Source organism: Fulmarus glacialis, unplaced genomic scaffold (assembly GCF_000690835.1).
Source record: "Fulmarus glacialis isolate BGI_N327 unplaced genomic scaffold, ASM69083v1 scaffold8742, whole genome shotgun sequence".
NCBI lineage: Eukaryota > Metazoa > Chordata > Aves > Procellariiformes > Procellariidae > Fulmarus > Fulmarus glacialis.
Genome location: NW_009195871.1, coordinates 21044 through 43266, shown reverse-complemented (window position 1 = coordinate 43266; position 22223 = coordinate 21044). Strand labels below are relative to the sequence as shown.

Sequence of the window (22223 nt, the reverse complement as noted above, 5' to 3'; positions counted from 1 at the left end):
AACTTTAGAATTGTTATTATTTAAAAATCTTAAAATGTTTTTGTACTTGGCCAATTCTTCAAAAGCTGTTGTAAAGGAACTCTTATCTTTTGAAGGAGAAAAGAGAAAAGGGCTAGGTGGAGGTCTTCTCAGAGTATGTATAAGTCTAGTTTCTATATGACAGAAAATAGTCTTCAGTCTAGTTTTTTGTATTTAAAAACCTATGCGCTATATTATGTGTTCAAAAGGGTATGTACGTATGCCCTTTGTTTGACCCAGATAAAAATTGGCCAAACTTCACTTGAAAATATTTGGTATTTGAACTTTTATAAAAACAGATTTTTTTTTTTTTTAACTATTAAATAGATGTATCTTGGATTGTCTTTTTATACATACGTTTCCTCCTCTTAATGTAAAAAAGGCAGCAAACAAACTCTAGTTAAAAGTCATCTAAAATGGCGACTCTTTAAGTAAAAAAATAAGATCAGGAGAGTATAAGTAGTATTAGTCAATGGATTGCATCTCAGTGACAAATGCATGGTAGATTTATATACTCTAAATTTTAAAGTAATATTTTTGAAAATGCATTCACAGCTAGAACTTTTCAAAAAGGATGTGGAATCTCTTCAAGAAGAACTGATGAGTGTGTCATCAATGGATACGTCACAAATCAGCTTGTATGAATACTTTCATATCTCTCCAATTAAGGTATACCTTTTTCACAGTGTACAGCCTGTGTTTGCTCTCTAACTGAAGAATTTTTGTCTCCTGCAGGATAGTAGGCACTGGAAATGAAAAAACATAGAGGTGATCAAAAATAAAATAAAAATGTCCTGGAAAAGTGCTTTCATTGTTACCGTTAACTTATATGGGGTTTACATTACTATTTATTAAATATTGACATAAAAAGTTCATTATTTCATTCCTATCCATGACTTTCTTCAAATACAGTAATTCTTTTTATTATTTAAGAGATCCTTGCAAAATGCTATAGTTTGTGTGCAGACAGTGAGGTGTGGGTTGAGGAATGAGGTCATTTCTAAAAAACGTATACAGCCAGTATTACTGTGCAATGAAATTTTCTGCTTTATCGTTACTTACTGGAAAAGCAGTTTTGTTGTTTGACTCCAGTAAAGTCTACTTTTGGCTTTTTCCCCATTCCCCTAAACATCCAGGTACAGCTGTTGAATAGTATGTGCATACTTAAACGGAAATAACAGCCTGTTTGCCCGAATCTAACGCATGCATTTTTAGCTTACTGGTCTTCATTTTTTGATTATTGCATAGCTGACATTGTTAAAGCTGTGATGGTACTTTGTAGGCCCTATAACAGTTCTTTGTGAGAGAATCTCCCCTCCATCCCCTGGGAAATAGATCAAAGAACTATTTACAATGTCTGATGAGATGTTAGAAACAGTCTGCTATTAGAACAGGTAATTCCAGGAAATGCTTGGCTAGCTTTATGTAAACAGCTTAGCCTAACTCATTCCAACTATATTTAGTAGCTGTTTCAGTGTATCTTCATTTAGATGTTCATAGGTATGTCTCAGTTGTTTTATTACAAAAACTGCTCAGGACTTGACAAAAGCAAAATGCCTTTTATGTGTAAGATAACAAAATGAACACTTTGTTACAAAGTAATCAAAAGCTTTTTTTTGAATGTGTTCTGTCATATTTGACAAGAAAAATTATGCGGAGGGGATAGGATGGAATAAGTGGGCTTCAGGTTCTAATAAAAGATTAGTCTTTAACAGTTATGAGGTCAATATAGAGCTGTGACTTAAGTGACAATGATTCTGCAAGACAAGCTATGTGTCTTTGAAATGAGCTATAGTTAAGCTCTGTTATACCATAAATTAATGAATGGCACATGGTGTTGTTTTCAGAGAATCAGAAACAGGCATAACTTCTCTTCATCTGATTTTGAAAACTGCTGGAACTACACTTGTGCACTATAGAGCCCTTTGAGCAATTTTCTTGAATGTTTCTCTGTTTTGAGATTGTCACCTTAGTTTCTGTGAAACAAATACTTCGGTTAATTCAGGTCTGCACAGGTGGCATTTTTCTTATATATATATTCCAGTGTTTACCTAACACCTGTAAAACGTGTGTTAATAATTATTTGTTTTCAGGCCTTTGTTTCTCATTCTTGCTTGGACACCATGCTATGTTATCATTTTCAGTTTGCTTTGATATTGGGTATTAGTTAGAGAAACAAAATGTTTTGGAAACAAGCTAATAACCTAAATTATAGCTAAAAAATTCTGGAGACCTTCTCTGAAAACGTGACTAAGCAACTTCAAGTTCTTGTTTTCTTAAAGGTAGTTCCAGTTACTCAGTTTGACTTTAAATGTCAATGGGTTTTTTTTATTGCCCTATGTGACATATTTATGTTCTCTGTTATGAAGTCAGTCTGATTTCAGTCATGATTAGAAATGTCTTATCTCAATTTTTAAATCACCTAAAAGATTATAAAGATAGAAATATAATAGTTCTAGTAACCAACTATGTTATTTTCCAATCTCATTTTTATCCTTTAGTTACACTTAAGCTTTTCACTCAGTACGGGTGGAGAAGATAGTAACAAAGAAGAAAGAAAGAATGAATTGATACCACTTCAGTCTTTGAATCTCCTTCTGAAGAGTATAGGGGCCACCCTCACAGATGTACAAGATGTTGTCTTTAAGTAAGTTAAAAATACGGTTGTAAAGATTACTTCCAAAGATTAAACCAATGTTATGTATATTAGACTTTATTTTGCTCTGCATAATAAGGACTTACTTTTTCCCTTTGCTTTTTTTTTAGGTTGGCATTCTTTGAACTCAACTATCACTTCTGTACTACACAACAGCTCCAATCAGCAGTTGTAAGGCATTATTCAAAACAGGTTAGAATAAGTACATTTCAATATTTCAGTAAAATTATATTTTGAAAGCACTACTGTGCGCTTTGGTTCTATGAAAATAAATAAAATTACTTTCAGCCTTGTATGTTTCTAGAGAGGTTAAATACATAAACACATACAAAACAATTACTCATTAGTTGGATTCTATTGCCTTTATTTTGGGGGCAAGTACCGTTTCCAAATTACGAGTAGAGGAAAAGTGGCATGGATAACAAAACAACTTGCTGGAATGGATAGTGGAAGGAAACACAGCTCTGATAGAGCAGAATTGGTATAAAAATATTAATGCTTTTTCTTGGACATTAGTAGTGTATGAATTATGATCCCTCTTTGGCCTTTGTGTACTGTTCAGGTCCTGTCGTCCAGTGAAGAGAATCCAGCAGACATGCTTTTGCATAAAAGAATTAGTCCTCTTCTATCCACCCATCATTAATAATAAGGGATTCTTTGGACATACTAATTTAGTGGTCTGTCCATCTTTAAAGGAGAAAAAAACCTATACAGGGTTTTAATTGGGGAAAAGAGTTGTCTGTTGTTCTCTGACCCTTCATTTTCCCAGAGGGAAAATTTGAAATCTCCTAGGAGACGCTCAGCCTTTTTTTAAAATCGAATTACACTTCATATACATGTAGTTACAACGTTTTGCAGTGACAATCAACAAAATTTTCTCAGCATATGCAAACAGACCAAATTTTGTTCTGTAGTATGAGAGAATTCTAGGTAATGTGCTTGCTTTGTAAAATCTCAAGAACGTTAATGTCAGTTATTTGTGAAATGCTTGTAAGAAGTAACATTTATTTGGCTGACTTAATATGATTTACCAACCGTAAGATCCTTTTTAATACTACTACTTCTACTTTTCCAAATAATTTTGCGGTTTTTATATTAAACTCATGTTGCTTTCACTTTTTTTTAATCTGGGTATACTACACTGTCTTTGTTTTAGTGTAATTTCTGAAATATTTTTACTAATAACTATTTTTATTTTAGGCTATTAAACAGATGTATGTTCTTATTCTTGGTCTTGATGTCTTGGGTAATCCATTTGGATTCATAAGAGGCTTGTCTGAAGGAGTAGAAGCATTCTTCTATGAACCTTACCAGGTAAAAATCTCTGTTGCCTTCTTATGAAATGTAGCACAAGTATATAGATATGAGTTATATACAAAATGTGGAAATATCAATACCTTTTTTGGTTTTAAATTTAGATTTAGAATTTAAAATTTAAAGTGAAAGTGTCAGGAAAAGTTACTGGAAAACTCAAGTGAGATAAAAAGGAGAGGGTAGTCCATTTAACTTAATTCACAAAAGACTGTTCCTTACAGTTCTTATTTTAAAAGTAATCTGCTTTTTTTCCATTTGCCTTAAAATAAGCAGACTTCAGGGAATGAGTAGGTATTCTAAAATAGTCTTTCTTTCTCTCGCAGGTGCTCTCATGGGCACTTTCACACTTCGTCATTCGGTGTTGTGGTCTTGTTCTCTTTGTTATATATAAATCCCAATAAAAATGTTAGATTTAAAAATATGTAATGCATCGTATTTGAAGCTTAACATAAATGTGTCCTTTTTTTCCTCAGGGAGCCATCCAGGGTCCTGAAGAATTTATAGAAGGAATGGCACTAGGGCTTAAAGCACTAGTAGGGGGAGCTGTTGGTAAGTTTCAGTGTTATCACAGTAGTATACTTACTATTAAGTAATATAGGTGAGTATTTGTAAATTGCATTGTAATTTTACTTTGTTTTATTTTCCAAATAGGTGGATTAGCTGGTGCTGCATCAAGAATCACTGGTGCTATGGCAAAAGGAGTAGCTGCGATAACAATGGATGAGGATTACCAGCAGAAAAGGAGAGAAGCCATGAATAAACAGCCCACTGGTCTGAGAGAGGGTATCACTCGTGGCGGAAAAGGACTAGTTTCTGTAAGGAGAAAAAAAAATTATAAAAAGATTAATGGACTTTACCCTTTATGCAGACAAAGCTAACAAATATAGAGGCTGCCATAGTCATCAGAGAGTTGTTACTCTTTATTTTAATCCTGGTTTTGCAAATATATGGCCACAATTGAGTGATAGTTTTAAAGAAAAATATATGAGTGTAGAAGCGAAGGTAGGAACTGTGAAGCAGGTGCCTCCAATTCTGTTAACTTGTAGTGAATTTTAGAATATTCCAACACGTGTACTTGGAGGCTATTCACCAATGAAGTAGTAAGAAAAATGTAAAACATGAAAAATATAATCTGAAAGCATATTTGTAATGTCTCTTTTTTTTCACTTGGTAGGGTTTTGTCAGTGGCATAACAGGAATAGTTACAAAACCAATAAGAGGTAAGCTTAGGTTTTCTGATGCATTAAGAGTTCATATGATGGTAAATTCTTGATAATTGATGAGACATTATAAATCTGAGTTATAAAACTTTTAATAAAAAGATTTTATATTCCTACTGACTTTTAGTTTAAATGTTGTTTACATGAACTTTTTATGGAGAAGACTATGTAGTTGCGTATCAAGTAAGATTTGTAATTAAATGGTAATTAAGTTTGCTAAGATTGTAAGAAAAACTAAAAGTGTTTTATAATGATTTGCTGCACTTAATCCTTGTAGGAGCTCAGAAAGAAGGAGCAGCTGGCTTTTTCAAAGGTGTTGGAAAAGGCTTAGTGGGAGCAGTAGCTAGGCCTACTGGAGGAATCATAGACATGGCAAGCAGCACATTTCAGGGTATTAAAAAGTAAGTAAAATAAGTGTGAAGAATGACATGGCATGAAAGAGACAATACTAGTAGCAGTACTACATTGTGTCTTTGTATCACTTCTGTGTCAGTGTTTCTGGATCTCTCATTAATAGGGACGAGCTAGAAAAAATCTTATCCATATTGTTATTTATGTAATAAATAGATAGCTCTTTAAAAAATACACAGTTGATAGCATTTAAAAACCACAACATCAGATCTCAGGTATTTTTAGCATTACCGAAGAAAATAGTTTAAAAGTCTTAGCAATCAGACTTCCTTCAATTGCTGATTTTTTTCCTTTTACTCCAAATATACAGGGACAAAGGACTTCTCAGCTGCATCAAAAGTTACTTTTTATATTATTATTACGATATGAGATGAGTTCCAACACTACCAGGTCATGCCAGGATCTGTCCTGGTTGTTCAGACTGAGAACTATGTTAGGACTTCATATTGAATATTGTGATAGTCTCACTTTAATAAACCTGTTGCTGTAGATTATCTCACACTGCAATGTGTAAAGAAGTAAGCGTTTTGAGGGGGCATTTAGTAGCTTCGTCTGAATACAGCTGTTTAATGGCCCTGTTCTTCTTAGCGAGCTGGACCACTTTTGCTGCCATAAGATTGCCAGTCTCTTTTGTATTTCCACTTTAAGTTCTTTAGCAGAGAAATGCAAGAAAAATACCAGAGCAGAAGTTCTGTATGGCACAGATGTCTTTAATTTTGAAGTTTTGAAGTACAGTACTTAGACACTAGTGAAGTAGTGCAGGTGTGTGCTGCCCTGTGCTATCTAATTTTCTAATAATCATTCTCTGAAATAGATTTCTGAGTAAAATCTATTACTGTTTCATAGAATACCTACTCAGTGTCTCCTCATATGCAAAAGCATGTATATAGACAACAACAGTTGCTGTGCTGTACTTGAATTTGATTTGTATTTAAAATAATTTAGAGCCTTTGCTAAATACTATGGCTGAGTAGAGATATTGACACATACCTTAAATTTGCCGCTTTATTGTCAGAGTTGCAGATTCATCAGAAGATGTGATAAGCCTGCGCCCACCTCGCTTCTTTGGTGAAGATGGAGTTATTAGACCTTACAGATTAAGAGATGGAACCGGAAGTCAAATGTTACAGGTGAAGAAAAAGAAAGATAATTTGACATACATTTTAACTCATCATACGTTCAAATAAATATTTTACAGAATTTCCCATTTCTTAAATTCCCTACCACCCCTTACCTAGTAACTCAGTCGTCAAGAAGTTCCATTTAATTTCATAGGCTTATGACTACTTTGGTAATTTAGTTTCTGTGATACAACTTTTGAGAAAGACACCGTAATTTATACCAGTATATCTGTAGAGGTTGTGCAAGATACAGAGCATTTTGAAAGAAGAAAAACGTTTGTATGTGCAATTAAAAAGGTTTGTCTTTAATTTTTATTTTTTATAAACAGTGATGATAAACACAAAGATACTTTTTTAGTAGTTTTATAATACACATTTTAAACAGTGACATTTTATCCTCAATTTTATGTAAAACAGCATGTTAAACACGCTTAAAATAGCTGTATTTTTCATACTACAGCCATTGAAAGAACATAAACAGTTTTGAAGTGGAATAATGTTTGTATGAAGAACATGCTGAGCAGCACTTATTCTTTAATAATTCAGCTGCCATTTAAGCAAATTTGACTCAAATATCAAAGTGGAATTCATTTCAACTGTTATGCAGCTTACAAAGTTCCTATTTTTTCTCTGTTAGAAGTGAAATTGCATTTTAGAAATATTCAAACATAAGAAATAAAGTAGTAATTAGTGATTGCATGAATGTAAACAGACTTTTTAAAATACACATTGAAGGATTCACAGCGTGCCAGGGGAAATGTTGGACAAATCATACAGAAATACCCTTTTTGGAGAAGTAGATAAGAACAAAGTAGCCTTTGGAGAGGATTTTTAGACTATTTTGAGAATTGCCACAGCTGTTTGTTTCATGTCGAGTTCCAATCTGATTGTTTCTGTTTCTTCTGCATTTCATTAGTGTGTCTTGTTTTCTGGTAGAAGAGGATTGTTCTATTTGGGGCATCTCAGCTATGGTCGCCATACCATTCACTGGTGATCTAGTTCAGGCGACTGTGAAAGTTCTTTGATATTAAATAGTATGCCTCTGCCTTCCTTTTAATGAGGTAGCTTTAACCTGTGCTCTCCAATTTAAAGCTAGTGTTATAAAGCAGTATTACCTTAACTAGAGCATAGATAGAAGCTCCTACTGGTGAACGACATAAACTTATTTTCTAATCTTTCTCCTTTTTTTGGTAAGAAAATGAATTTCAAAACACCCCCTTTTCTGTTTTAAAGTGTACCACTAAAACAAATGCCAGCCAACAGAGTCAGCTCTAATGTGCAGACTTCTTTAATGACTTTGCATTGCTTTTGGTTCTTACATTTGTACATGTTTGCATTTTGTTTTTTTTTCCCTGAGAAATCTTCAAAAAATTCTGCAATGTAATATGTAATTCTCATTTGTCTCTGTTGTGTGGTTGAGTACAATACCACTACCTTCCATTATCCAACTTGTAGTAGCATGAAGGCATTGACTTGTGTAATGCTTGTCATATTTTGTGACGGCAGCCACTATTTGAAAGTAGCTAAAGTTGAAAAATTGTATGTTTCATATTAGTTTTCACTACTGGTGATTCTAAGGTAGAATTACTCTTGAAGAAATGTTTTGAAAACTCCAAACAGGGCTGTAGTTCTTCCTGTAGACAGTCAAATCAGAAAATAATGAATTGCGTAATTTTTTTTTTTCAGACATTAATTTCTGGTATAGTATGTTTGATGTCTTAATCTTATTTTACCCCCAAGTGTACTAATGTTTTTGGTTCTTAATGTTTCTGGATTTAGAGATATTTCCTTGTTTTCCAGGAGACTCAGTGTATTACATGTCCCCTATCTGAAGCAGTTTGAATAGCATAATATTATCTTATGGGGAAAAAAAGATTATTCTCCCCTTTTGTATTATTTCTGTGCATACAGCTCTGATGACTGGCCCCACTGCAGTCACTGTGTTGTAGCATTTTCAACGGATTACTGGATTAAATTGGAATAAAACTTCTAGTGATTTAGAGATTGTATGTGCTAATTAAAGGAAATAAGATATAGGTGATTTTGTGTACTCATACTGTGTCCTAAATTAGGATGTCACTTCAGAATTTCTTTGTTTTCTGGGGTTTTATTTTGCTTTAATTAACAAATTTGCCAGACAAACTATTACTTCTAAACTAATACTTCTGCTTTCTTCTTCCCTTACCATGCTTTCAGAAAAGACAGGCCTACAGGGAATGGACTAAGACTCACAATAGTAGTGATGATGATGACAGTTAGGATAATATGGACTGTAACAGATATACATGGCCTTTGTCACGTTCTTTTGACCTTTAAGTATTAAATGTTGCTGCTATAATTTCCACTGAGAAGTTGGGGTTGTCTGATATTAAATTCTCATTTTTAAAACTGTGCAAAAAAATGTGGGGAAATAAACTGTATGATGATGAGTGCTAGGCAAAGGAGCAAAGAATATAATAAAAATAGTCTTATAGATAAAACTGGATATTAGGTGAAAATAGTATTGAATAATATGAAGAAATAGTAATACCGTGACTTAGAGTTTATTTCCAGATGTGTTTCTATCGAGTGTATTTTTTGCATTTACAGAAGTGTTTGACAGGTTTTATTTATAATTTGCTATATGGAATGCTTTTAAGTGTGTTTAGTAAAACTTAACCGAGTTGTACAGTCATTATTGGTGTTAAAATGCTGTTTGACTGTTTTATTTATTTCATATTTCAAAAGCATTTTGTCTGCTTTTCTTTTTAACAATAAACACGTCTAAAGTATATCTAAAATGGATTCATCTGTTCTGTTCCAACATTGTTTCTCATGTTTCCTGGAACTAGATTATGCAAAAACACTAAATGGGCTATGAAAGTATTTAAAAGATAAAATACATATATTTTGAAAGGAACATTTAACATAAACCTTTACTTTTTCATTTATAATTTCTTTTACCATAACTTTTAAACACTTATTTTGTGTATCCTTTGTAATCCTTAGATGTGTGAAATAACGGTTTATTTAGTTTTTTTTTTATTTTAACGATAAATTATTTGGTTCTTAAATCAATATTTTTATTGTTTTCATAGCAACGAAAAAAACCTAAAAAGGTCACCCAAGAACTAAACCCTGTGTAAAATCACAGACAGCTGGAGAAAATACCAATACTTTTACAAGGCTCTGTGTAGTAAAACATATGTAACATGCAAAAGTATTTAGTTTTTTATTTACCTAGACATGGGGGAAAAAAAATAACACCACCGAGCCACTATAATTCTGTATTTTAAGTTCAACAATATAGCTTTACCAAGTGACTTGTTTCTTTAAAAATTGTTTTATTCAGTATTCACTGGAATGCTTGCACCGTTTTCTCATTCTTTTTTGTGGTTTGTTGCTAAATTTAGATTTTTTGTGTTGCACTTTAAAGACGTCTTGCAATAGATATTTATGTATCAGTAAGTACAGTAGTAAGAATTAACTCTTCTGCCAACATCTAAAGAATTAGAATTGCTCTAAAGCAAAAAGACTTTCTGAAATGTTTGCATATTTACTAAAGGTGATGTCATGTCCTTCATTGTTGTCTTCCAGTTAGCAAAATTCTGAGGGAAGAACCATTAAAATCCGTAAGACGGCTTATTCTGGCTCTGTGCCTTCAAAAGCGGCTGTACAGTCTGATCTCTTGGGCAATGAGCCAGGGAGTGCATGCCTGTAATCTCCCAGATAAGAGGGGACAAACTCAACTTGAGAGCTTGCTCAAGCTGAAACTACTGGTGCTTAAGATTGCTGCAGATCATGTATTGCTGCTTATTTTGTAATACTGTAATTTCAAAAGGATGTCTTGCAGAAGTAGTTGAAACACTGTATTGCGATGTGTTACTGGCTGAAACAATGTGGGAAGAGTTTTCAGTATTTCAGATACAAATGGATCTCAGGTATTTCTTTGAAGAATGTAGGAAATTATTTTGATCTTCAATCCTGAAAAAAAGACACGTCATGCCTAAAAGTTGAGGAAATTGTTAGGTACAACTTTATGGAAAGGTTACTGCTGCATTTTATTAATTGTACTGGGTTTTGAGAACTTTGAATATGTTACCTGACATTTTCTTTTTCCTTTTTGGCTTTTTAGTGCAATTTCTTTGTTATCCTATAAAATTTTGTTTTTCATCTGTAATGACCTGTCCTACAAGACAATGCATGTCATATTTTTGCAGCGATGCTTTTTCAGTCAAAAAAAGAATTTGATTTTTAGAAAGAATACATTTTTTCTATCAAATTGACCTAACCATTTTGGTTTTTTAACTTATAATTCTACAAATCATTACAGAATGTGGAAGTAAAATTTAGCATGAACAGTAGTACTTTTGGGTCAGATGTCACTAATTCAAGTTCCACTGCAATATAACTAAAGAGTTCTTTCTTTACTCAGTAGATTGAAAGGTTGTAGAATGCGAACAAAAACAAACAAACAAAACAAACCAAACAAAAAAAAACCCACCAAAAAAAAAGACTAAAAAAATTTGTCTCTATAGTTGGAAAATATGATTATATACCTTTGATTATTTTGTCATGGAGTACAGTTCTATTTTTGAAGTTTTTCTATTAATAAAAAATATATTCATTTTTTACAAGTATATTATTTGTTTCTGTCTTGAGTCTAGCTTCCTCTGAATATACATTGGGAAAAGAAATAATTTGGATTTAGGATAACAAAAAAATGTATCATTTGGGATGTCAGGATTTAATTTCTCTCTAAGTCACGGAACCAAAACCTGTGAAAAGTATGATAGCTAACCAGCCGAAACTGATGCTCTTTAAGGCACCAAAAATGCAAAAAAAAAAAAAAAAAAAAAAAAAATTTAGATATTATTTTCTTTAGGCATTTAAGGTAACATACGAAAAAATAGAGACCATATTTTCAAATGCCTTTTTTTTTTCCCCTTCAGTTTAATATATTTTAATAGTTTAACTTCTGGCTGCACAATTTTTTTCCCCCACTTTTTCACTGGTGAATTGAATTCTAAGTGCAGTGCTGTTACTGAAAACTCCAGGACTAAGTGCCATCCTTTCAGCTCAGGTTGCCAAGTTTTCTGCTGTCAGCTACAGAAGAAGTTGTGATTCACCTTTTCCCAAGTGTTTTACTCTTTTTGTGACTTGTATAATAGTAACTTGAATTTATATGCTTTCACCTTGCTGAGGTGAAGAATTGGCTGTGCTCTTTATCTTTGATGTTATCCAGTACCTCCCTTTTGATCAGGGTTCTTTTGTCTTTTGTTTTCTCAAAAGGCTCTCTAGAGTTAAGTCACTGCAGAGGGATACTATATACAGTTTCTGGGATCATTTAATAGACTGTTTATACCTTTATTGTTATTAGTCATTTACAGAAGCTATAGACCTGCCAGAAATCACTGGTCTTTGCCCTGCCGGGGGATAAAGCTGAACAACAGGCTAATCTCATGCTTATGAAAATAAGTCATTAACACTTGCACCATGAAATCAGTGGAGTTCTCTGTGTCACAGTTCAGTGCCTACCCAAAACCAAAATAAATTCAAAACGTTTTTTTATTTTTAATTTGCCTTTATCGTGTATGAGTTTGTGAGGGCTTTTTTACAGTGTTGTGTAAGGTTGCTACCCAATTATGCTGCAGTGGATGTAAGCTTGTAGAGAAGACAGGCCTTCAAAGCTGTGCTTCAGTACTGTATCCTACTGTATTGGACGTGTTCAGCTTTCAGTTCAGTGATGCTTTTTTGGTCATGAGGTAAGCTTCAGATCAGGTGGCAGGATGTTGGAATGGGTTGAACAGACCCTTGTTTCTTAGTATTCAAACTTCAGTCCACCAGGAAGAACATCTGAGGAGTGGGAAAAGCGTGTCTTACTACTCCTTTCTCTCCTTCCCTCACCCCCCTTGGGCTAGGGTTCAGATCAAAACATAAACCTCAATATCGTGAAGTACTCTAAAACTGAGGTTTCACTTCACAAAATTATAGGGTGAAATTCCTTCCAAAGTTCAAAGTAACTTCATTTTTATTTGACATTGTCCTGACTCTTACCAGGCATCCATTCATGCATGCTGTCTAGTTTGCTGCTTCTTAATTGAGTCACAGCTGTCGTTATCCATCCTCCTTTGGAAAACTTGTTGTGCCTAGGTTAAAGGAAAGAGCAGGATCCTTACCACTTAAATGTGCAACATTTGGATATTATTACACAACTGTTGCCCATCCCCAAATAGAGACTTGTCTATTATGGGAAGCTGGCTGAGATTAACACCAATTGTTTCAGAAGAACGTGGAAGCTGGTGTCACTCAGTTTTATTTCAGCTTGTTTGTGATTAAAGCATAATGCTTATATATGGTGGAAAAGTAAGTAAAAACTAGAATTGCCCTAGGCAAAGCATACACCAGCTTGTTTGCTGACAGAGAATACAGAAAAGAAAATGGAAATATTTTTCCATTTCCTTGATAATACAGTAATCACTTCAGATGCTACAAATGAAAGAACTTTGGTTGTATTGGCAGGAAACACAAAGACCATCTAGATGTGGTCATCATAATGAAAGTATAGATCAGTATGGTTTCTCCACTCAGCTCATCAAATGAATTCTCTTGGTGTTCAGATCAAAAATTGACCGAGATAATTCTGCCAGTCAGCATAGGCAAATTATATTTCTGTTGTGAAGTAGAAACTTTGTGTTCTGAGAGAAAGCTGCTCTTCCAATTTTTACTGTCCTGCATACTGTGGCCTTAGATGGAAATGTTAACCTTGACCACAAATTTCTGTTGAATTGAACAAAATCATGTTGATTTCAGAGTTGCTGTTCGGCATGGCTGAATGGAATCTTGAATTCAGGCACTAATACATCATGGACAAAAGCTTTAGAATGACATTGCACATTAGGATAACTGGAATGAAGGAGTAGGCAATAAAGGATTAACGTTAGTTCTTATTAATAAAGGAAGAGGAGGGAATTTTGCATGACAGAAAAAGGAATGTTTTACATGTTACTTTTTTCTTTATTTAACAATTTTTCCCCTTTTTTCACACACATTCAAGCTAGATCTAACAAGTGACCCAGGTACTGCTTAGAACTATTAAATATTTCTGTGGGGAAGATTGGATATGTAATTATACCAGGTTAGCCTGCTGAAAGTAGCAGTTCTACAGCTTTTGAAGAAATCACCTTATAATCTGAGCTGAAAGACACATTCAATATTGGAGTTTCAGGCAATAACAGTGAATTGCCTTCAGAACTCACACATTTGGACAGTAATCAGTTCGTAAGAAAATACACTAGCGATCTAAAATCCAGTTGAAAACTTCAAGTTAATCTGAACATCAAGAGAGAAGAGTAGCAGATTTATAACCACTTTTTAAGTAGTAACAGTCATTTACATGTCGTTTCAGTTGAGACGAATTCAAGAAGGATATCAAATATTCTGCCTTTTGTATCACACATACTACTAGTATTTTTTAGAACTATATCCAGAAGGATCATAGATTTTAGATTTTGTCTCCACTACCTACACTCTACTGTTTCATTTCTAACTTTGTCAAAGGCCTTTGTGCTTGCTTCTCAATAAATTAGGAGCATGTGGTGTGATTAGGAATCTTTCCGAATGCAGAGATGCCACTTTTAAGACACTGAGCATATTTGCATATCCATCTCTGCACAAATGATCTCATCTACTATTAGATTATTGCAGTGACATCTAAGCATTTGTACTACACGTAAGAATAATATGTGAAGGAAGGGATTTGTGCTTGGATTACTTCACATTTTGCAGCTGCTGGAGTGTCTTTTTTCAATAGATTCATTCAATTTCCATGTCTCATCAATGAACCATAACATATACTAAAGTAATTGGGTTATTAAACCTTTTTTAATTTGAAATACAGAAGTTGTGTTTTAAAAATTAGTGTTTGTTTTCTTACAGTGGTGAAACTAATATTGAAAAAACAATGATTGATCAATGTTAACTTTCGTAGTTTTGAATCACCGAACAGTGGTCCCAGTTGCTGTCTTTATCCAAACAATTAATAGCTAAATACTGCAAAATTTAAAAAACATATTTATGCATCTATATTAATGGATCAGTTAAATATCCTTTTATGTTTGAGTCATATAAGCCACTTTGGTAGCAGAGTGCAGTAGTGATCTTGCTGTAAGAATTATCAGCAGTAAATTGGTGTATAATTGGTGTATCCCTCTATGATGTATTTCCTAATGAATAGATGCAAGCCTTATGCTAAAAGGGATAAAGGTTGTAAATGAGGGTTAGAAAAATCTAAAGGCAGAAAATTTAGAAGTAGTTTCCGCTCAGCATTGGCATAGATACAAGTGTTACCTTTGCAAATGGTCTGTGCAGCATTTTCCTGTGCTTTATTTCCCAATTAATGTCTGTTGTCTGCAATGTAGATAACTTGAGTTTAGGATCTTTGACTCATAGGTAACAATAAGGACTAGTTAGCTCAGCGCTTACCACATGCTAATAATATTTTTGTATTGAGCAAATCACTTGTTTGTAAATCTTAGTAGAATGAAATACTTTTTGTGGAATTTGGTGGACCTTTAAATAGGCTTTGTTTAGGATTGCAGCCTATGTGATTAAGTACTGTACTTCCATAATAATTTTCATAATTCTCAATTCATTATCAGTAAACTGAGTAAGTTACAGTGGGGTGACATGACTTGTTGAAAATTAACTAGCAAGCTAATGAAAAGACAGAAGAAGGTACCCCGCTCTCTTAAGTCCCACTCCCGCCTTACCTCAGTGCTACGCAAAGCATAAGAAAGTAATCTTCTTTGATGCAGGAGAAAGACTAGAGATCCTCTCCATCCTAATAAGGCTAAATTGCTAAACGCTTCTCCCCCATAATTGCTTCTAATGGGAAAGAGATACTAGTCATACTTTGCAATATTTATAATGTGTTTGGTCAGTAAGAGAAATTGCTGGCATTGTCACAGAGTCTTGCAGATTAAATGCAATGACGTGTATTTGTTACCTCCACTGAACCACCCTTGCTCTTTCCACACACATTATTTCTGTAAGTTCCTGTGACCCTTCTCCTCACTTTCCCTGTCTTTCTCGCTAGGCCACTAACACTGAAAATCCATCAGGACATAGAACTAGACCAGTAGCCTGGTATCTGGGTCAGGTATCCTATCCATGCTGTCTGCCCATACAGCCTCCTCTGTCTTCTAACCATCCAACGTGTTGTGTGCTGGAACGTTGTAGAGACTGCCTCAAGAGAGGATTTTTTTGTTATTTAGGTCCAAGCTCCTACTTCGTATGAGAGGCAGGGAGAGACTCAAATCGCAGGCATGGCAACCCCTAGACAAAGCCTGAATAAGGTGTTTCCAAAAATAATAAAAATAATCTGTTTTCTGAGCCCTTGATTCCACTTTCCTTATGCCATTCTTCTTGCTGTATTTATCCTGCTCCTGACACTAATTCTTGCAGAAATAAATTCAAGCAGTGATTTTGTAGCCCAGCAGAGTTGGGGAGAGAGAAATAATCTGAACTTTCTGAAAGCTTTCTGGAAAGCTCTCTTTTGGGAACCTGTTACTCAAATGTTCTTGCATTTTAGTCTCTAAAGAATCAGCATCTTTGAGGGAAGGCATCATTTAAAAAAAAAAATCTGTTTGGGCCAGTTATCCATGCGGCCAAATGTGAAGTTGTAGGGTATGCCTAATTAAACATCTTTATCATTTTACAGAGGTGATGAATACTCATTAAATGGTTTTGCTATTTTAACTGCATTGAGAACAAACTTACGTGTTTTAAAATACTGGCATAGATATCTGAAGCAATATGTTTGTAGTTAAGGGTTTATTGAATCATACTGGTTTATACTAATTATTTTTGCTTCCAATTTGTAACAGATGGGAAGTATGCAAGCAGTCATGTTGCTATTCCCAACTAAGATGCAGCAATCTTAATTAGATCACTAATTTAATCACTCATTGCTCAGAAAGTCAGAAATCCAATGGTTGCCAAGTCACGTTAAAGTTATAGAGCCTCTGTTTTTAAAAATGATTCATCTGCTATTATCAATAGATTAAATTTATCGCCCATTTAAGAATATTCTGCTACAATATTCACAGCAATTGTGGGAAAAGATTAAATAAGTTGAGGGGAAAACAAAAGAATATGGAGAAGCATTACTTCAAGTGCATTATTAAGTCCCACTGTCTACATGATAATGGGTTCTTGTATACAGTTAAGTATAGATTTATTCCCAGAGTTCATTACTCCAATGTTTCGGAGATGACTTAACATAAATTAGGAAATGAATCCTTTTTTTGGTGGTGGTGGTGTCTCAGAATTGTATTAGTCAGCAGAAGTTCAGCGTGTACTAAAAGTATATAGAAAACTGAGTCGAAATGTTTTGAGAAATTATATGGTTCCTTGCCAGTTTTGGTTAGGATTGATTTTTATTTGCATATCTGCATTAACAGCAAACGAATAATTCTACATAATTATGAACATTAGCTGTCACAGATCTGTTAGTCATATTCTGATGTTATGAAAGTAGCCTTTTATTTAAAAGCATGTGCTATGTGCTTTGTTATAATTTATCTTTTTGGGGGATAAATACATTTTAAGCACAAAATTAGTACATGAATTTATACTAGCATATTCAAAGCTATAAAACTTTTATCTCTTTTAGAAAATTGAAAACGGAAGATTTGCAAAACTCAGATATATTGCACATGCTATGGTCAACAGTACAGACCTGTTAATGGTAACAAAAAGGTAAATGGTTTTGACTCTGAATAATAAGTACTTAAAACTATCATCAAAAATGTGCATGCCTTGATAATTGTTGATCTGTAACTGCGCTTTGACATGTCTGTCATTATGTACATAGATAAAATAATGGGGAAGGCATGCTTAGTGTGCTGTTAATAATCTTGTTAAACAGCGGCATTGTTCAGCACAAGAGTATGTTATTTTGAGTGCCATAGTAATTTCTCTATTTAAGGAGAGAAAAGGAATGTTGGTTTTATGATTTCTTCAGCTAAGAAAGATTTGTTATATATCTGGTTAGGTTGAAGTCAATGGAACTGTGGGATTCGCTTATAAATTAGCATAACGAAGGAAAAAAGGATAATACAGGAACAGAGAACAGAGTCAATAATGTCTGATAGTAGAGTATCAGGCATCCTTCTCAAATAAAAAGTCTACAACTACTTGTAGAAATACAGCTAAAGGTAGTGTTACGGTTTTGCTGTGAAACAGTATTTTAAATAAGTTAGAGGAAGGTTCAAAATTCACTCTTTTGGAAAGTATGCTGTATGGTTGTTATATATCATTAGATGAGAACTATTTGGAACAATGAATGACTTCACTAGAGCTAGGGTAACTCAATAACTTTTAAGTATTTTTACATTAGTTTTTAAATTACTAATTTTATTTTCTGGTGTACAGTGGTGTGTTATTTGTGACAAAAGGGACATTTGGACAGCTGACATGTGAATGGCAATACAGTTATGATGAATTTACCAAAGAACCATTCATTGTTGATGGCAGAAGATTACGTATTGAAGCCAAGGTCTGTTAACCTCATCATGCTTTGTTTTCTTTTTGTGTTACTGTTTATAAAATTGAAGTTTGAATTCCTGATCTCTCTCCTTTGAATTCTTGATCTCTCTTCTAGTTGAGATGCACTCAGAGAAGGGACTTGCAATTTGGCATGAGCAAACTCCTCTGACTGTTCTAAGCAGAATGGTGACTTGGTGTTTGCAGATGAAATTATTCCTTGAGCCCTGGGAATTTTTGCACCAGTTTATGGTGTATTCATAGTTTGGAAAATGGTGATACACAAAACTCTCCCAGAAAGTTGCATTACGCGCTCTGGTGCTGTGGAAATATGCCAATATGTGGAAATCTACCTTGTTGCAATCCTGAAGATTCAAATACATTTGCATGTGCTATGCTTCAAGGATTGTTTTTCCATTTGCTAGTAATCAAATTGTTCAAAAATATAATAAGGTATTAATATCTTCATAAAAACTGTAATGATATATGCTTATCCCTTTCAATGCAAGTTGAAGATTGTTGCTCTCAGTTGCAATTTTTCCTTTAAAAAAATCCCCAAACATTCTTTCCCTGGTAAATTGGCAAAGGGTATAAGAAGAAAGATGACCGCTGATGACTGAGTATACTTACAGAGGCAAAGTCCCTTAAAAAAAAAATTCTTAAATTCTTGTTGAGGTGGTAACTGAATTTATTTTCAATCAGTAAATTTACCTGCCAGTGTTTTGTTTTGTTTCTGGTTTTAATAAGCTTCCTGTGTGTAATTACACATCTTGGTTGTCAGGACAGTCTTGACAGTGTACAAAGTCATTCACTTTTTCGCTCAGATTATTTGTTTCTATTGCAGAGAGCATGAAAGGCAAAGCCATATTGGTTTGGAATCCTCCAAACTGGATTTCTGACTGCAAGTGAACTTTTACAGGATTAAATAATTCTTAGAGTTTCTGTCATTTCAGACAATGCTGAATAGCATATCCATTTTTACCCCTATACAGCAGTCATTTCAGAGTCCATTTACATGTCTGCAGTATGCTCTTTATTGAAACCTATGGTTGAAAACAGTATTTTGCAAAGCACTGCATATCTTTTATTTCTGAAGCCTAAGTTGCTATTTTCACTACCTAAGGCCACTACTTGCAAGTCAGTATTGGTGGAATGTCCACCCAGGTAATGACTTGAAGGAGAATGAAAAATGACAGCCTTAGGGAGCACTGGATTTTGTTACCCACATACTCCATTATCTGCCTTCCATTCCTACACACGTTTATAGTCCAGTCTCCAGGGACTCCATGGTAAAAAGGGAAGTCTGTTATTGCTGGAGTGTTGCACTCCACTGTGCTTTCATGCAGAAAATGAAGTTTCTCAGGGTGTGTGCATGCGATGTGAACATACTCAGATTAGTGTAATGGGTACACATTGCTGTCTGAACCATATAGCTGCCTTAACGGTAAATAACTTCTTAGTCATAAAGTTTGAAGAAACTAATTTCGATTTTGAATTACTATTTTTTTTAGGAACGAGTAAAGTCTGTGTTCCATGCCAAAGAATTTGGAAAAATTATTAATTTTAAAAGTCCAGAGGATGCTAAGGTAAAGTCAAAATACTGTTACAATTATACTGTACTAAATTTGGCTTAAAAAGTGAAACAGAAATATTCTTAACCTGAAACTACTGTGTATATTTAAAATTCAGTATTTCCATACAGCCATTACACAGATGGAAATGGCAATGATCATTCAGTACTGAATTGCAAAAATACTTAATTCCAACACCAAACTTTTCCTTACATAAATCTTTGGAATTATAACTGTGTAAACGGTTGATTTAACAGTACTGCTAACAAAAATTAAACAATCCAGAATGTGAATTAAAATAGTATGTTTTAATAGAACAAACAATATTTCTAAATTACTCCTAGTTTTATTCCGGGGGGGTGGAGAGGGTGTCATTTCTCTGTTCCATAAAATACAGTTTTGGTTGAAGAATGAAGAAAATCCCTAATAGAAACACAAATAGTTTATTTGATGTATGATATTACTACTATTATACACATACTCTATGTGATCTCTTCATTTTGACATCACTAGTTTTCACTACAACAGAGAGCAGGAGCAGTTCAGGTCTGCTACCAGAACTATCAGGTAGCCGGATTGCGAAAGTTCTGCTGTGTTTATATTAGCGTAGCTCATTATTTTCACAAACAATAAAGTAGCCTTGTGTATATTCACACCAGTGGGATATGGTACCCTGGGATTACTCTTGGAAACAGCCTGCAAAAGTTGCATCCTCTCATCAGTTTAAGTTGCTTCTGTCTTTATGAGGGTAGTTTCTAACCACAGCTGAGCGATGCCTTTTGACTCTTACCTCAAAAAGCATTACAAATACTGTCAAGGTATTTCAGGGCCCCAGGCTGAATTTGACTTGTCTGTACTCTTTGGAGGTACCGAGCTCCTCTTCGTTTTCTTTTTGGCGGTGGTGGGGCAGGTGCAGCGTTGAGGTCCAGTAGTCTGTGTGGGAATGGAATCTCATCTGTGCCCCAGCTAAATCAGAAACAATACCAAAAATCAAATTAGTGCATGATATATTATCTATGCTGTAAGTCTTAAGCTAGGAAAAGAAAGCTGAAAAAGCTGTGTGCACTTGGTTTGCGTATTTTCCTAGAAAGGCCTGTGAACCTCACAAAACCAAACACGAATGCGAATATGAGGGGAAAGGTCACTGTCAGACAGGCTTGGTAAGGAATGTGGTTTTATCTTGGAGAAGGACTGCTGAACAGATTCATTCAAAAATTGCCATCAGGGCCTTAGGGGCTATCCTGCAGAAAGTAAGTCTTTGAGAGTTGCTTCTGGGCTTTTTAGCCTACGGCTCACTTCTGCAAACATGACGCTTGTGTGTATACACAAGTATATAGAGAGACAACGCTTAGGGAAGTGTGGAAGTGTGTTAGGAACAGTGAAAATGAAACTTGCACCCTTTATAGTAAAAAGAGTATGAGGTCATTTCAGTGACACTCCTTTGTGAACATTTTTCCCCTTGTCAGTCTAGTGGACACTACAAGGTTGTCCCATCTGTAAGAAGTGCCATATTCTGATGAATAGTAATTTCTTGAACAGCCAGTTCTTCTGTCAAACCTTCAGCATCCTGCTAAACAGAAGCTCTAGTTTTGTTGGGGGGTGAGCTTGTCATGGGGAGGAGGGGATCCTAAAGATCTGTAACATAGAACCTGATCTGGTGACAGAATCTGATTTGTAATAATCCACTCATCGTCTTTGAAAGCATTATGCAGTTTTCTCATGGTAACCCCTTTGCATAACTTAATGTCCTACCCTAGATTTCCGTGTCACTGCCCCTTTCCCCTCCCCCCCCCTTTTTTTTTTTGACTCTTGGGAAACTGATTTCCCTTCCTTGTTCAGTAAACACTTGAATTTGAAATTCCTGAAAAGAAACCAAATATAGTTAAAGAAAGCTTCTTTCTAAATAACTGTATTATCACATTGCTGCAACCTTTCTTGTCCTGTCTTTTGTTGTCCTTGCTTCTCCATTGGCATCTGTGATTTGTCTAGTTGTAGACTAATGTAGAGTATTAATAATAATGTGGGTGAAATGATGGTGTAATTTTTTTTTTTTTAATATTACACACTGAAATACAGACCAGGAAACTGAAACATCAACCCAGTCAGTTTAATTAGCTGTGGTACTCAATGTCAGATATTGGTACTTAAATGCTTCCATTTTCATGTGAGAAAATCAGGGGTTTATAATCTACAGTAGAATTTTGAGCACTGTGTTAAAACTCGGTTAGGAAGAGAGAAGGTAGTGAAGTGTCTGGCCAACCCAATCTAATTTTCAGCTGCTTTGTATGGTTTTTATCAAGGAAACATTTTTGTTTTTTCCTTTTCCTTCACACAGTGGATCCTTTCTAAACTGGAAGAAGTGAGAGAGAATCAGCCAAAATTGTAA

General features: G+C 34.5%; 1 protein-coding gene across 1 annotated transcript in view; it reads left to right on the top strand.

The window, feature by feature from the left end:
• The window catches only part of LOC104084404 (vacuolar protein sorting-associated protein 13A-like), a gene marked incomplete at its 5' end in the record, with an annotated part of 44964 nt that extends 22741 nt beyond the window's left edge, over window positions 1-22223 (top strand). Inside the window, 13 exons of the mRNA XM_009588234.1 lie at window positions 574-687; window positions 2520-2665; window positions 2785-2866; window positions 3875-3988; window positions 4462-4537; window positions 4640-4803; window positions 5163-5208; window positions 5486-5609; window positions 6635-6749; window positions 17395-17480; window positions 18156-18279; window positions 19778-19852; window positions 22173-22223. Of these exons, the coding sequence (XP_009586529.1) occupies window positions 574-687; window positions 2520-2665; window positions 2785-2866; window positions 3875-3988; window positions 4462-4537; window positions 4640-4803; window positions 5163-5208; window positions 5486-5609; window positions 6635-6749; window positions 17395-17480; window positions 18156-18279; window positions 19778-19852; window positions 22173-22223 (1317 nt within the window). The remainder of the gene's footprint in view (window positions 1-573; window positions 688-2519; window positions 2666-2784; window positions 2867-3874; window positions 3989-4461; window positions 4538-4639; window positions 4804-5162; window positions 5209-5485; window positions 5610-6634; window positions 6750-17394; window positions 17481-18155; window positions 18280-19777; window positions 19853-22172) is intronic.